Here is a 13,809-nt window from a genome sequence, read left to right on the forward strand (position 1 = left end):
GGCGCAATGTTAATCCGACGATCTCCTATTGTCTTTGAACGTCCCGCCCCGCCATGCGGCCGTCGCTCAGCGCCCGCCCACAATGGCAGAAAGCCCGGCGTAGAACAAGCGCTCCGACGCCTGCTTTCGGACAGTCGCGATCAGACTGTGGGAGATGCGGACGCTCCTTCATTGGAATCAGAAATATTCTGCAAGCCCGACAGTCTTTTACAAATATTTAACACCAAAGAGGTCTTATTCCATGCGTGTTTATTAAGGGTGCTGTCATTTCTGCTTACAAAACAGCCGTTCATTGTTTTGTTTTGTTTTTTACGATGGATATTTTGGTGTGTTAGTGGGGAACCATCCCGAAGATATTCACCCAGCATGAGTGTGAGCACCCCGGGAAGCGGAGCGGCCCCGTGCCGCTTCGCCCACTACTTCGTAACGTGCGGAATAGACGTGGAAACGGGTTTAGAACCGGACGAATTAGCAGGTGGGATTTCACTTCTAATCCCTTTTTTTCTTTGTGTCGCTGCTTGTACCGATTTTATGATTGGATTGTGTATGAAAGGCGTCTACAAATCTGTGTTATTCAGTGGCAGAGAGAGACGTATATTGATCCAAATCGGGGAATTCTGGTAAGGTTTTGAAAGAACATATGTGACGATATATATGCGTGGATGTGTGTTTTTGTCGGTACTCGTTAAGAGGTTAACAATTACGGTCGTCTCAAATGTAGTTTTTCTAATTATGGCAAATAGCAGTCCTCCCGTTTACATGCTTTGAATGTAGTTGCTATTTTAATTAAAACACTCTTTTTAAACTACAAAGCAACGTATTATTATTATGATATTACTATTATTATTATGCTATTATTATTCCATATTGTCGCCTCCGTGAAGTTGGTATTAAAGGGATTTTTAAAAATGGTGCTGGCGTTCGCCTACAGTGTCAGGTTCTTAAGTCTGGTTGATAAGCAAAACTGTATATGAGGATTCTGGCACACTTTAGATCCAACGAATCGTGCATCGCTTAATTCGTCACAACAGGCTTGCGATAATGTTTGCTTTAGAAATGTTTACTTTTCTGCAGCATTATTGATTTTCTGTCATTTTCCTTATAGATTGTTAAATATGTAGTATGTATTGGGAACGGCATGGAGGGTATTCTGCTTTTCATATAACCTCTTAAGAGGCAGAAAGGGTTTCGTGCTTTTCCCAATATATTAAAATTAATAGAGCAGACAAGATATCATGCGTGTCCGTGATGTCATTCCAGATGCATTGTGACGTTGCTAGTGCGACTAATCGAACGCTTTCTCGATTCTAGTTGTACGATTCGGTGAACAGTTCGATTTCCGTCGTTTTCTGATGTATTGACAACTGCATTTGAAATGTATATTTGTTAAAATGGTTGTTCGTGAACTTGAGGTGTGACGGAGTGTTTCAGTAACATACACGCAAAGATTTTTGCGCAGTTTGAACTGAAGATAAGAATTTTTAGAAAGAGGTCCCTTAGGTGTAGTGAACAGCCTGTGTTGTATGACCAGTTAGCCTTAAAAGTAGACCAGTACCAGTGAATTCAATAGAATGCTGGCTTTGTTTGGGCCAGAAATGAATGTGTATGTTTCAGATCTGGCAATGTTACTGCAAACAATTTGTGTTTTGATTACTGAACGCATAGCACATAACAAGAGATGACATCCGTGACAGGGATCTAGTTGATGTTGATCATCTCCAATCCCCAGTGGAGCCATTCCCCTGCGATCGCGTTATATTCACTTCCGTTGATTCCGATTTTGTTTTTTTTTGTTTTTTTTGTTCTACATGTTTTCTTAATCTTGTGGGGTTTGAGAATGACTTTGTGCTTTAGCTAATGGGCTGCCACTCTCCGCTGTGCTTAGCACAAAGGTCAGAGTGATGCAATGCTGCGTGAGCAGTCTCATCTGATAGCATTTCCACTCTGCACTGTCAGATTTTTTTGAGTCCAAATGTGATATTTTGGCAGCGAACATGAACATTTCAAAATGCTATTGTTAATAAATGTGGCTCTTGTAATGGAAGATGTTGAAGATGTTTTACGTATGTTAAACATTAAACTGCTCAGAACATCACAACTGAGACATTAACTTTATCTTATCAGTCTTTTGCTTTTTGGAAGATACCCGGGGTCTACCATTTGGCCAGATGCAAGGTCCACTGTAAAAATATATATATATATATATATAATATGATTTAAATATAAATTTAATATATATATTATTTTTTTAGCCAAAATCCTTTTCAGGTCGTTTTGGGCACTGGGGATCAACTCCTAAATTCTGTTCCAGCCCTATGTTTGGCACTTGCTGAGGGAAAGAAATCGGTGTTAAGGATTGCTTTGGCGATCTCTGTCTCAACAGGAAAGATCTCATTGTTGTCTTGGACATTATATGTAACTCGGGGTCTGGGCTTATCTCATAGCTCGTCTCTGAGGCATGCTTGTCTGTCGCTACTGAGTCCTGTTTGTGTCGGTCGGCGCTATTGGATTTTAGCCCTGCTTGACTTGGGCTGTGGCACATGCCAGTGTTTCCAGGCCATTGCTGGATGAATTTCTGGCAAAAGCCCATGACTGCATTCTTGCTCTACGTTGAAATACATGCATGCTTGTTAGTTCAAAGTTTGCCCCAGCGATTATAAATGGTTCTGTGGTCTGGCGGATTTTGCGAGGGCTCACACAGTTGGATAGTGAGCTCTGTTTATATTATACTTTGTGTGGGGAGTCGTTTGTTTGGTTGCCACAATGGTTGCAGAACCCCCTTGTCCTAGATAAGTGTCCTTCACCTTGATTAAAAAAATAATAAAAAATCTAGAATTTGCCCGGTCGCGCTCTCCTTACCCCTTGATTTGTTTTTAGCAGAAAGGCTACAGTGTCATGTGTGTGTCTGTAATATCTCCTCTGCTTTGCTAAATACATAATCTGGAGGTGACGTTTAAATAGCTGCATATTTGTAAGTTTGTCTGTCAAGATGCTGATCCTGGTGACCTGGGTCTTAGTTGGGGGGGTGAGAGGGGGGCGTCCATCAAGGTACAGCCAAGCAGCCGGATGAGGTCACGTGTGAACCTCACTTATTGGCGCGTTGGATCATCGTGCCCTGTCAGATTTTACCTCTAGAAAATGATAGTCAACTGCTGCAATAACTTGTCTGTTGTTGTCCTTTTATCTCCTGGGAAAATTGGAAGATGATGCGATTGTTCATTAACTTAAAAAGCCTGGTTGTTAGTCTAAATATGGAACTTAAGAACAAGCCCCTGATATCTGGTACCACACCACACTCTCACCGTCAGTTTGATAACCCCTAATCCCCCAAATCATTCTCTGTCTTAATGCACTATTGCTCCTAATTTGGGGAGGAAAGCAGTCTAGAATGTGTGAATCGTGGTTTAGAGAGAAACCTTAAGCACTTTCTTCTCCCCCAGTGTCTCTTTGCTGCCACACCGCTGATCCCGTTCTGCGGTTTACCTCCAGCTAGTTTGTATCTATATCCACTGCTGAGATACTGTCCCACTCGCTGCATCTCTGGGTTTCCCCACAGTGGGTGGGGGGGGGTGGGTGTGTGTGTGTGTGTGTGTGTGTGTGTGTGTTATTTTAACCTCAAGAGAAAGCTCCTGTTTCATAAATATATAGTACAGTCATGTCGATCGACATGCCATAGACTAGCAAAGCCATTGGACTGACCCTTAGACAGCATAGTGGTATGGAAATGGTATACAGACTACATGTGTATTGAAATGGAACTTTCCAGATGTTAAGAGGTATCATGTGTTTTCAGTCATATACGCATCCCAGAGCCAACAGACTGATGCCACCGTTGGGCCCCTGAGCAAGGCCCTTTAGCCCCTAGTGGCCCCAGGGGTGCTGTGACCCCCCCCCCCCCCCGCCCCCCAGCTTACTCTCACCTTTATATGCGTTCTGTGTATCTCATGAAGAGCAAGATCCAAAGGGATTAATCAAGAATCACTATTGCGTTCTGTTGTATATTCTCTACATATAAATGCAGACTTGCCTTCCTACAGTGTCGTCATTCAGGCAGTGTGGCTCCCTCCTCAACACAAAGGGGGCGGCTTTGACCTACATTGAGTGTCCAGCCGCCCAGTGAGTTATTTTTGGCCTGACGGTTCAGATGATTGTCCTTTTAGGTCCCCGCTTCCTTTCCGCCGTGGACTCCATTGTTGTGGCGCGGGAGCGGCGTCTTGCTTCGCAGCTCCATTGTGAAGGGAGAGACAGGCTTCCTGATGGGTGTTGCTGGTGGGGTGGGAGAATACCTATGTAGCCCATCTTGCTCGTCCCTCCATCGGGCTGTCTGTACCCCCTCGCCATGCCGGCCAGACTGCTGTGCTCGCCGACCTCCCATCTGACAGCAGCTTCCATCTATGATGGGCCGTCTTTTGATTTTAAAAGAAAAAAATGAATCGCTATGCCGATTAGCTACTTTGTTGCTTTACCCTGGAATTCCACCCGTATGAATTCTGCTTTTCTCAAAGTCAGGCCCATTGTGAGGTTTTTAAATAAGTAGCCGAATAAGGCAGGTGGCCTGTGGTATCTTAGTGCTTTGTAGCTTGTAATCGCTCCCCACCATTATTTTGCAGTGGCTGGTTTTAATGGTGCCCATTTCCTCCCATCGGAGAGTGGGGATGGGGGGGGGCGGGTGCTCATTTACCCTGTCTTTCTCCCAATATGCAGCTGCTCCGTCGTGCATTCGCAGGCTCCGCTAACCGTTAACTATCTTCCCGCTTGTCAACCTGTGTGGAAATCGGTGGCTGGTGTGAGCCTCTTGCTACCCAGGATTTTTATGACGTCATCGTTTCCTCCTTTTTAGCTTTTTGTGTGACTTTATATACTCAGCTGAAGCTTTGGATTCAGAGTGATTTGAATCCCCCTTTGTATCGGCCTGGGAGTCGCTCATTTAAGTGCGTCTGTTTAATAAAATGGTTCCACCATATGGGGAGTTGCAGGTTTTTCCATAAGGCTTCATCGGGCGTTTTTCTGTTTGGACGTCGCCCTACCGTCAGTGTATCAGAAGTCAGGGGTCTTATTGTGTTTCAAGATGGAAGGTGTTCCTGGCCTGGGTCTGCGCAGGGCTGAAAGCGGAGACCGCGGGCGTCTATTTTCGGCATCGACGTCGGCACGGCAGCTGCCACAACGCAGTAGCGGCGCAACAGGTTATAAACTGACATTGTCACGTTCCTTGATTACTGGATGTCTCCCAGTACGGAAAGCCTCATACCAGTACGGCCTCGAACAGACACACATGCTTGTATTTCAGTCTGAAGCCCCCCACCTAAATGTAGTCCTTTAACGTCTGAGGTGTCAGACCAGGCAGTGCTGGAGCGCCTTTAGATCACTGCTCTTAGTGTTTCGCTATGAAAGATCCTCCTTTGCCTGGTAGTTGGTCCCATCCGCCCTCCTGCCATCTGTTTTCTCTACCTCGTGCTCCGACCCGCCCCCGTGCTGATGTCCCAGGCCGCACCGACGGGTGTGCGTACGGAGCACGGACCACAAAGGCTGGAGAAGGACGTGAAGCTCTGCCATCTGCCTGGGGAGCTGGGCTTCGACGTCTCCACAATGGATATGCAAATCCAGCCATGTCTCCATGGCCCCGGGAAGGGGGTCTTTGTTATGTAGGGGGGAGGGACTGTTGCACACCTCAGCTCCCCTTTTCAGGATCAAAGCCCTGAAACACTTTGCAGACCCCATCCACACGTTGACTGGAAAGCGTGCCGATTGCAGTCGTCTAAATGGCCGCAGGATGGGAGTTTTTTTGCGAGTGCTTTTCACATCGTTCTACAGAAGTATTTTCAAACGCATTGGAATGAACGAAAACCTTTATGATGTAACCCGCACTGGGCACGTGCCCCTTGACGTAGTGAGTTAGTTTCTTTTGTGCAAATGTTGCGCTGTGTAACAGACTATTTATCTGCGTATAGGCCAGCGGTAGGGTAAGTGCCATTGAAGATCCTCCGTGTCCATTATGTCTAAATACCATTTGCTTCAATCTAGGGTGACCAGGTGAACAATCAAACAATGAGAGGTTGTAACTAGCAGAACCAGGGATGGGTCACGTGATGAGTAGCCATCCGTTATGGCCGTTTTAAAGTTTGCGTTTGAAAAATACTTCATTTTCGCTCACTCATACTGCAATGCTCTGTCTGTTTTTAGACGAAAGCGTAGAAGTGTGAATGTAGCCTTAAAGATTTCCGACCCCAGGACAACAGTATACACTGAAGGCCCTTACGATAAATGTGATTTTTTTTTTCTACTTTCCACATAAAAAGATGCGGCTGAAAGGCTGTGGCCCCGATTAGGATGTTGAGGTGTGTCCTCTGGAGGGGTTGCGGGAGCTGAGTAGCCCTGAGCGTCATTGCTGTTGTCGTGCAAATGCAGAAACAGTCTCCGTGATAATCTGAGCGCAGATGCTCCTTTGAACACTACGGTGTGATGCCAAACTTTGACCCCTGGGAGCCATATGGACTGTTGTCGCCGCAGATGTGGGTGAGGGGGGTGGGGGCGGGGGCTGAGGCATCCCTGGAGCTGTGGTTGCATTCAGGGGTGGGTGGAACTGGGATGCTTGGGTGGGGGTTTACATCATGGAGCCGGGAAAGATTGTTGTTCTCAGTGGGAATAGCAGGCGATGGCTTGCGATTGACAGGGGGTGTCTGTAGTGTCTGGTGTTCCACTCCACATGAATAAATGCTATGTTTCCCCCCACATTTTAAATGGTTACACCCCCATGCTTCTTGAACAGTCATAACAAAGCCATTGTCTGGATTTTTCATCACGAGTCTTGACAGCTGAGCTCGACATTGAGTCCTGGTAATTTCACAATCGCAGCATGTATAGAGATGCAAGATCCATCCTCTTCTTTCCCCATGATAGAGTTTGAATGGAATCAAGTCATGGTTTGTTGTCCCTGAAATTGGTTGCTTTGGCAGAGAGCTGCACATGGATTGAGTCTTTGTCGCCTTGTCCCTAAAATGCGATATTGCATTGCGGTCCTGCCTGTAATGCGACGTTTCATAGTTTATCAGACGCTTTGACACCTTGGGGGGGAAAAAAGATGCCATTTTGAGGTTTCGTATACATTTGAGGATGAATTAAAAATAAAAAATACCTTCACCGCTGGCCCATGTTGTGATGCTTCTCAGCAGGGGAATTGTTAAAGGTGGGTCTGGATGAATTTCTAAAGGCAGACATGAAAGAGGTTGTTTTAATGTGGACCGTGAGGGTTATTGCACGGCGGTGATCTTCAAGGATCCGTGACTGTGATGAAGATAGCTACTGCTGCAATATGTGATCCTGAGCTGAAATATGTTCATTCTTCTTTCCACTCAACATTTTCACGGTTCGACACCTGAAGCCACCTTATTCGCTGTGTGCAACAGAATAATCCCAATAGAAGACTTTTGTATGCAGTAAGGATGTTAGAATGTATGTCCATTTGTATTGGACGGGTGGACAGAAATCCTGGCAATTATATTACGGACCCAGGCTTTTATTGCTCAAATCTAATAACAGTCACTATCGCACCCTGATGTTTTGGTGAGTGTATCCATATCTGCAGAAGGCTCCTGCAAAGCTGAGTCGAGGTTGTAATCATATCAGCTTTGGTCACGTCGTCATTCTGCTGTACGCCTCCCCTACACCTCATTCAATTTCCGTCTTCATGGGTGTTTAATAGATTAACAGCTGGGGGGTCTTTCTGCCATTTATTTGCCCCGTCTGAAACGTGTTCATTACCTGTATGTTAATCTCTTATTGCATCGTATAATAGGGATCACGGTGCATAATTGGATTTGTGGCGTTGTGCTGAATATGTTACTTCACTTGACTGGTCTCGTTCCACACAAGATCCTTCCCTCCCGTATTGCACCAGTCCTGTGGAATTACCTGGATGTAAATCTCGATGCTGGATTGACGCCTCTGTGCACTTTAATGAGACATCTTGCTGCGGTCATTTGTTTGAGCCTGTTGTCCTAAAAGCTGGTGCTGGATAGGTTCTGTTGTAGGGTGGGAGTCCAAGGTTCTCCCTGTGCAGGAGTGCTGCTTTGTCAAGCTGACTTTGATCAGTGACAGTCAGAGCTCCACGTTGACATCTGATAAGGACTGAAAATCTTATCGCATTCAGACATGGGTTGTTGTTTTTTTTTTTTTTTTTTGTCACCTCTTCTCCGTCTTGAACTGGGGACAACAAATGTCCCGAGAATGTTAATGTAGAGTTTGCTTTACGATGAAGTAAATTTGCAGAGTAAGTCTCTGGGACCTTGCAACCCTGGTGCTAAGGGAAATGATCCGTTGCGCAAGATGCGAAACCATCAGGCAGCGTTTTTAAAAGTGAAAGTGATAACTGCACCTATTCCCAGGTTCAGTCCAGGGTTATAAACTCCCTTGTGATTCTTCACTGGGTGATTCATGAACATTCCTCATAAAATGTGGCGTAAACCTTGGTGCACCAGCCAAAGTGTCCTGCTGATAGCTCTCTGGGGTAGAAGGGTCTCTAATCTTTCTGCAAGCCCACATGGAAGCATATGGCCCGTGTGTTTTGGCAGCATGGGGTCACTGTTAGGGCACAGGGGGTTTTGTGAATGAGGACCTGAGCATTTCTCTTAGTGCCGCTGTTAACGTCAGTCACATTTGTATGTGTTGTTTCTTGTGTTTGCATGTTCTCGTGCTCTGTGACACTACTGAAACTCACTTCCTGGTTTGTGTCTGTGCCCGTGTCACTATTGATAGCCTCTTGTGGTGGCCTGTAACTCAGCCTTGATCACAGAGATCAGACGACCACCTGAAGGACACCTGAGAACATCCCGCGTTGAGTGTTGGGTCAGGATTTTACTTTAATCATCTGTTGCAGTTTTTCTAGCGCAGAACCAAATCCAAGGTGCTCAGCGGGGGAAGAACATCTCCATCTCCGCTCCAGTTCAGCTTGTTACCTGAAATATGTGGGCAGTGTATTTACTCTGGTCAGCATTAGGTGTCTGCACAGTACAGCCGGGTACTTTTTATTATTACTTGGCTGGGAAAGTCACCGGCTCACATTTTATAACCTTGTACAAGGTACTTCAGAAAACGTTCAGGCTCACGAATGTGTGAAATCGCACCAGTCACCTTGGATCCTTCATTTACTGTATCGGTAATTAAACCTGCGTTTCGGGAGTGTATGTTTTCTGTGAATGAAAGCTGGATTTGCCTTTAGCGATGGGAGTAATCTTCCCCCTCGGCTTGGCGTAATTTTCTTCTAGGGTGGGTGTAGCGGAGGATTGTCCACTTCTGTCGCACTTAAATGAAGCTTCTCCCATATTTATACATCACCAGTCTCTATACTGCTGATAGGATGCACTTGTGTGTCTGTGGAGGAGGATGAAATTTATTATTATTATTTTTTTTCCCCCCACTATGCAGCAGAATGACATGAGGGAGATGGAGATGAGCAGGGAAGGGCCAACGCCCCCCCGAGCCATTCTGTTTATAGTGCCTATGCATTTCAGCCCCATCGCACACAGGGAGTAAGAGCGTCTCTCCCTGCCCGGCTGTATTATACAGGTCGTGCAGACAGACGGCAGCAGCATGTGCCTTTTATTGGAGTCGAGACGCGAGGTTTCTCCTGCGGAGAATGTGATCAGCGGTGCTGCCCTCATTTCCATCCTTTTAATGTGCTTGAATGGCGCGGAGAGGAGCGGTAGCTGATCTGGTCTTTTTCTAGGAAAGCCCAGGTATCCGTCTGACTGCTTTTTTTGGATTGGATTGTCTTCTTCAGGTCTGTAAATTGCCTGCCGTGTGTGAATGTATATGTCCTGCTAGGGACAGTCATTCTGGTCTAAGGGTGTACCCCCAGCCGCGTGCCCTATGCTGCCAGGGATTGTCTCCGGGTCCCCTGTGACTCGGATCAGGATAAGCAGTCAGAAAATAGATATATTGATGGATGTCTGTGGCAGGCGGCTACCCCCTTAGATAAAGGATGGGGAAACCCTGATTTACGTAGGTTAGCGCTGCGTTCCATTTGAACTCTGAGGTTGGAATTTCCGAGTTCTTAGATATTTCAACTGGAACACCCCCTGAAGTCAGAATTCAGACTCGGAAAGGAACCTTTGTATACCTGACCTCAGAATTCGAGATGGCTGCGCCCTTTATTAAGAGAAGTTATATACTATAGCACTTGCATCTTATTTGTGGCTCATAAAATCGGTCGTACACACAGCCACTATCCATGGACATGTTGCTACAGTGCCTTTACCGCAAAACGTGTTATCGTCAATTGGTATTGCTAACAATGGCTAACGGCTAACCTGGCCAGAACTGGGGCCTGTTACAGAAAGCAGGATTTCTTACTTAGCCGGATAACTTGTCAGATTTAAGCTAGTCTGGGCTAAACATAAATGAACGAAGCTGGGATGCCTTAAATCCGACAAGTTATCCTGCTTTTTGAAACAGGTCCTTGGTATTGCTAAATGGTTTTCCTACTTCTTGTACTGGAGCGCGGTTATCTCTGGTGTGACATCACTCCCAGCTCGATCACAATTCTCCTGGTGGCCCATTGTATAATAACGTTCCCTACCATCGGTTTGTGCTTGGGGGGGGGGGGGGGGAATAGTGATTTTGGTCATTTCTGAAGGCTGGACAACGATAAAAACAACATGACCAACAAAAAGTTTTCCTGAGTTTTAATTCCATTCAGCAAGGGGACAGCAAGTCTATTCAGGTCGTTCTGGTATGTGTGTATGTCGCTTTAAATTCCTCTAGGAGCTTGTGGTGCACATCAATCAGCCGCATATCTTTTATTGTGTCGTCACATGGCGCAGTGCCACCTGTGGAGGCTGGGGCATTGGTACCACACTGTGCCAATCCTGGGGTGTTTTATACGACGCAGCTGGTGGCTGCCCAGGCGCTGTCACTGGCCTGCACTTCCCCGCGCTGAGTGCTTTGTGCCACTCGCGCCTCGGCTATCATCCAAATCTCGCCGGACAACAGGAGCACTGTGACCATGTGCCCAGCAAGCAAACCCAGGAGTTTAGAGTCCTCTTGTGTCTGAACTTAAGGACCCTTGTTGGATTAAGTGCCAGACTAGTAGACAGATTTACTCAAGATTAATCACCAGCAGCATGATTAACAAAGTTCCAAAGGTATATGTTAAGGGATAGCTTCATCAGCTCACAAATTTCAGAGTGAATGTAGTACTGCATCAACATTCAGACTAGTTCTTTTGCTTGCGATGCTGAAATATGTGAGCCAGTTGACCTTGCTGCATTGGTAGCCCTCAAGCACTAGTAGGCTATTGCTTCTCCGCTCAAGGCCTCAACTCAACCTCTGCCTTTCTCTGAGTTTACATGCTAGGCATTTCTCCTTGTTTCGATCTTATTCTCTTGCTCATTCTCGAGTCATCCTACGACATTACTGTCATAGTCCTGCTTTTTTCCTCGGCCAAACCTTGACGGTCTAATGAACTAAAGGTTTTGTCCCAGATCCATATTGTGTACCAAAAAGGCAGAGGGCCTTTTTTGAGCTCATTCAGTGATTTTGTTTAAGTACAATGTTAACTATTGTGTCGTTCAAGGCGCAATTTCTGATTTGTTTTCAGTGAATATTGTGTCTTTTGATTGGCCCTTCTGTAGGCTGCTTATTTCCGTTTTGCTGGAAGTTGGTGGTTTTCCTCCTTTTCTATGCACATCCTGGAACTGTCTCTCTGAATCCGTTAATGTAGCCGCGGCTTTTAAATCTCTCTGGTGTGTTGTCTTGCATTTCCTTGCAGCTCTCGTCAGTATTAGAATGCTGAGCCAAGGGATTAACAAACGCTTCACCTACCCATTTAAACTAGGCTAGCCATGTGACTAGCCCCGGTGCACAGGCATAAGGAAAATAACAGGCTCTTTGAATAAAGCTTCCTATCCCTGTTTGACTTTCTCCTTGACAGTCAGCTGTTGTGTCGACGACCTCGACTTCTGTCCCTTGCATTCCTTCAGCCATGCTGCCGCAGCAAAGATTTTTCAGGCGGATTTAACTTGGACTTTATTAAAGCGTGACAGTCGTTTGCCGCAAAGAGCGCCGGAATGATGCCTCTTCACTGGCACATGTCAAAGGCTCCTTTATCCCTATTGCGATTGGGGGGGGGACAGGGGTTACACTCACTGATCGGAAAGCCAGGGCAGGAATGCTTGGCATTGTGTAGCTCTGGTTGTAATATGAAGCTGAAAGCTGCTAATGCTAATGCAGTACAGATCAGGCACAGTTACTTTTCTGAAGGTCCACCTCAATGGATATTTATCTTATTTGTGATTTGCTTTTAAGCACATTTTTGTTGATTGTCAATGCTACTGCAACCTACTAATCTTTTTATTTAAGAAAGACAGTCATACTTTGTTCAGTAAACCTCTGATTAAAGGAATAAAGAAGCAATTTATGTTTTTTGTTTCTTTTACCACCACTGTACCGTTACACCCCTATTGGTATTTAAAACCTATTAACATTTATTAATTAAATTTGGCCTATTTCAGATTTCAGTAGTTCCACTTTCAGTTAAATTACCATTATATCCTGATGGTCATCGTCACAGTATAACTAATAGGGTGATGCATTGCCTCATAGGCTAGTTGGCAGTACCCAGCCCTACTTTAGAATATCAGTAATTGTTCTTGTAAACAATGCCCCCGTCCCGTGTACTGTTATGGTTGGGCTTGGAAGTTGTGTTACAGACGGATCTTCTGTGGGCTGACTTAAAGCACGAACTGGGTCACGTCCGTGTTGGTGAAGGGCAGAGTGCATGCTTTCTGTTTCTGTGCTCTGTGCACTTGTCAGACGGAGTTTTTTTTCCCTGCCCTTTGTTGCAGGGTGAATTTGCCCCTCAGCTGACGGCATGAAAGTATTATGGTATGTTTGGTGCTTGCAGATGGTTATCGAAAGTGTTCTGCGTGTGATGGAAGTGTCTGGCCAGGCGATGACCAATTTTTTTCTGTTGTGTGTGTGTGTGTGTGTGTGTGTGTGTGTGTGTGTGTGTGTGTGTGTGTGTGAGTGACTGGTCCCTGTAGAGAAGGCACAGATGCTATGATGTCTCCCATGAATAACAGAACGACCGCTTTTCATGGTGATATGTCTGTTTCTAAGGCTCTGTTTATACAAGGTGTTTTCAATGCCTGCCTCATCAGGCAAGAAACCCTTAATGCTTTAATAAAGCGATTGTTACTGTTGGTCTTTACCTGTCCTCCTCGGAACTGCATTGAATCTGATATCAGGAATGTGTCTGCAGTTAAAGCCTTTTTTGTGCAAGTGTGGTGCATTTGCATAGCTGCTGTGTGTGACCAGATGTCCCCACAATGAAACAAAAACCTGTTTTTTTTTTTTTCGCCGTAGTGGGGACAATTTTTCAGGTCCCCACAAAGATCAGTGACTGCAATCAAAGGACTTCAAAGAAGACTTGCATTTATACTATGGTTACTTATGGTCAAGGTTAGGACTGGGTAGGGGTTATTGTAAGGTAACTTGAACCTGTAATGTGAGCACAGTCTGCTTCATCTCGGTGCATCGCGGCGGGTTATCGAGGTGGCGCAGTGGTATGTATTCCCAGTACCACTGAAAGACCATATACATAGTCCAAGATGGTGATGCATCATGCCGGTCATATCACCAAGCCCTGATTAAGAGTGACCCAAATGCATGCATGTTCAGTTGACCCAGATGCTTTTAGCGATGTTTTGGGGGAGGGGATTGTAGCTACCCCTCCAGGTCAGTGCAGCATCACTGCTTCTCCTTATTCTGTCCTGAAAAATCCCTCTCTTCCGGGAACTGCGCTGACTGATCCAT

At 45.6% G+C, this 13,809-nt stretch overlaps 1 protein-coding gene across 7 annotated transcripts in view; it reads left to right on the forward strand.

Annotated features, from left to right (window-relative positions):
* The first annotated feature begins 202 nt into the window (after positions 1-202).
* The window catches only part of dennd5b (DENN/MADD domain containing 5B), a 55,570-nt gene continuing 41,963 nt past the window's right edge, over positions 203-13,809 (forward strand). For all 7 annotated transcript variants that reach the window (XM_049008622.1, XM_049008624.1, XM_049008623.1 and 4 more), the window contains exon 1: positions 203-475. In XM_049008622.1, the coding sequence (XP_048864579.1) occupies positions 367-475 (109 nt within the window). In that variant the 5' untranslated portion in view covers positions 203-366. The remainder of the gene's footprint in view (positions 476-13,809) is intronic.

This window comes from Brienomyrus brachyistius, chromosome 3 (assembly GCF_023856365.1).
Source record: "Brienomyrus brachyistius isolate T26 chromosome 3, BBRACH_0.4, whole genome shotgun sequence".
Lineage (NCBI taxonomy): Eukaryota > Metazoa > Chordata > Actinopteri > Osteoglossiformes > Mormyridae > Brienomyrus > Brienomyrus brachyistius.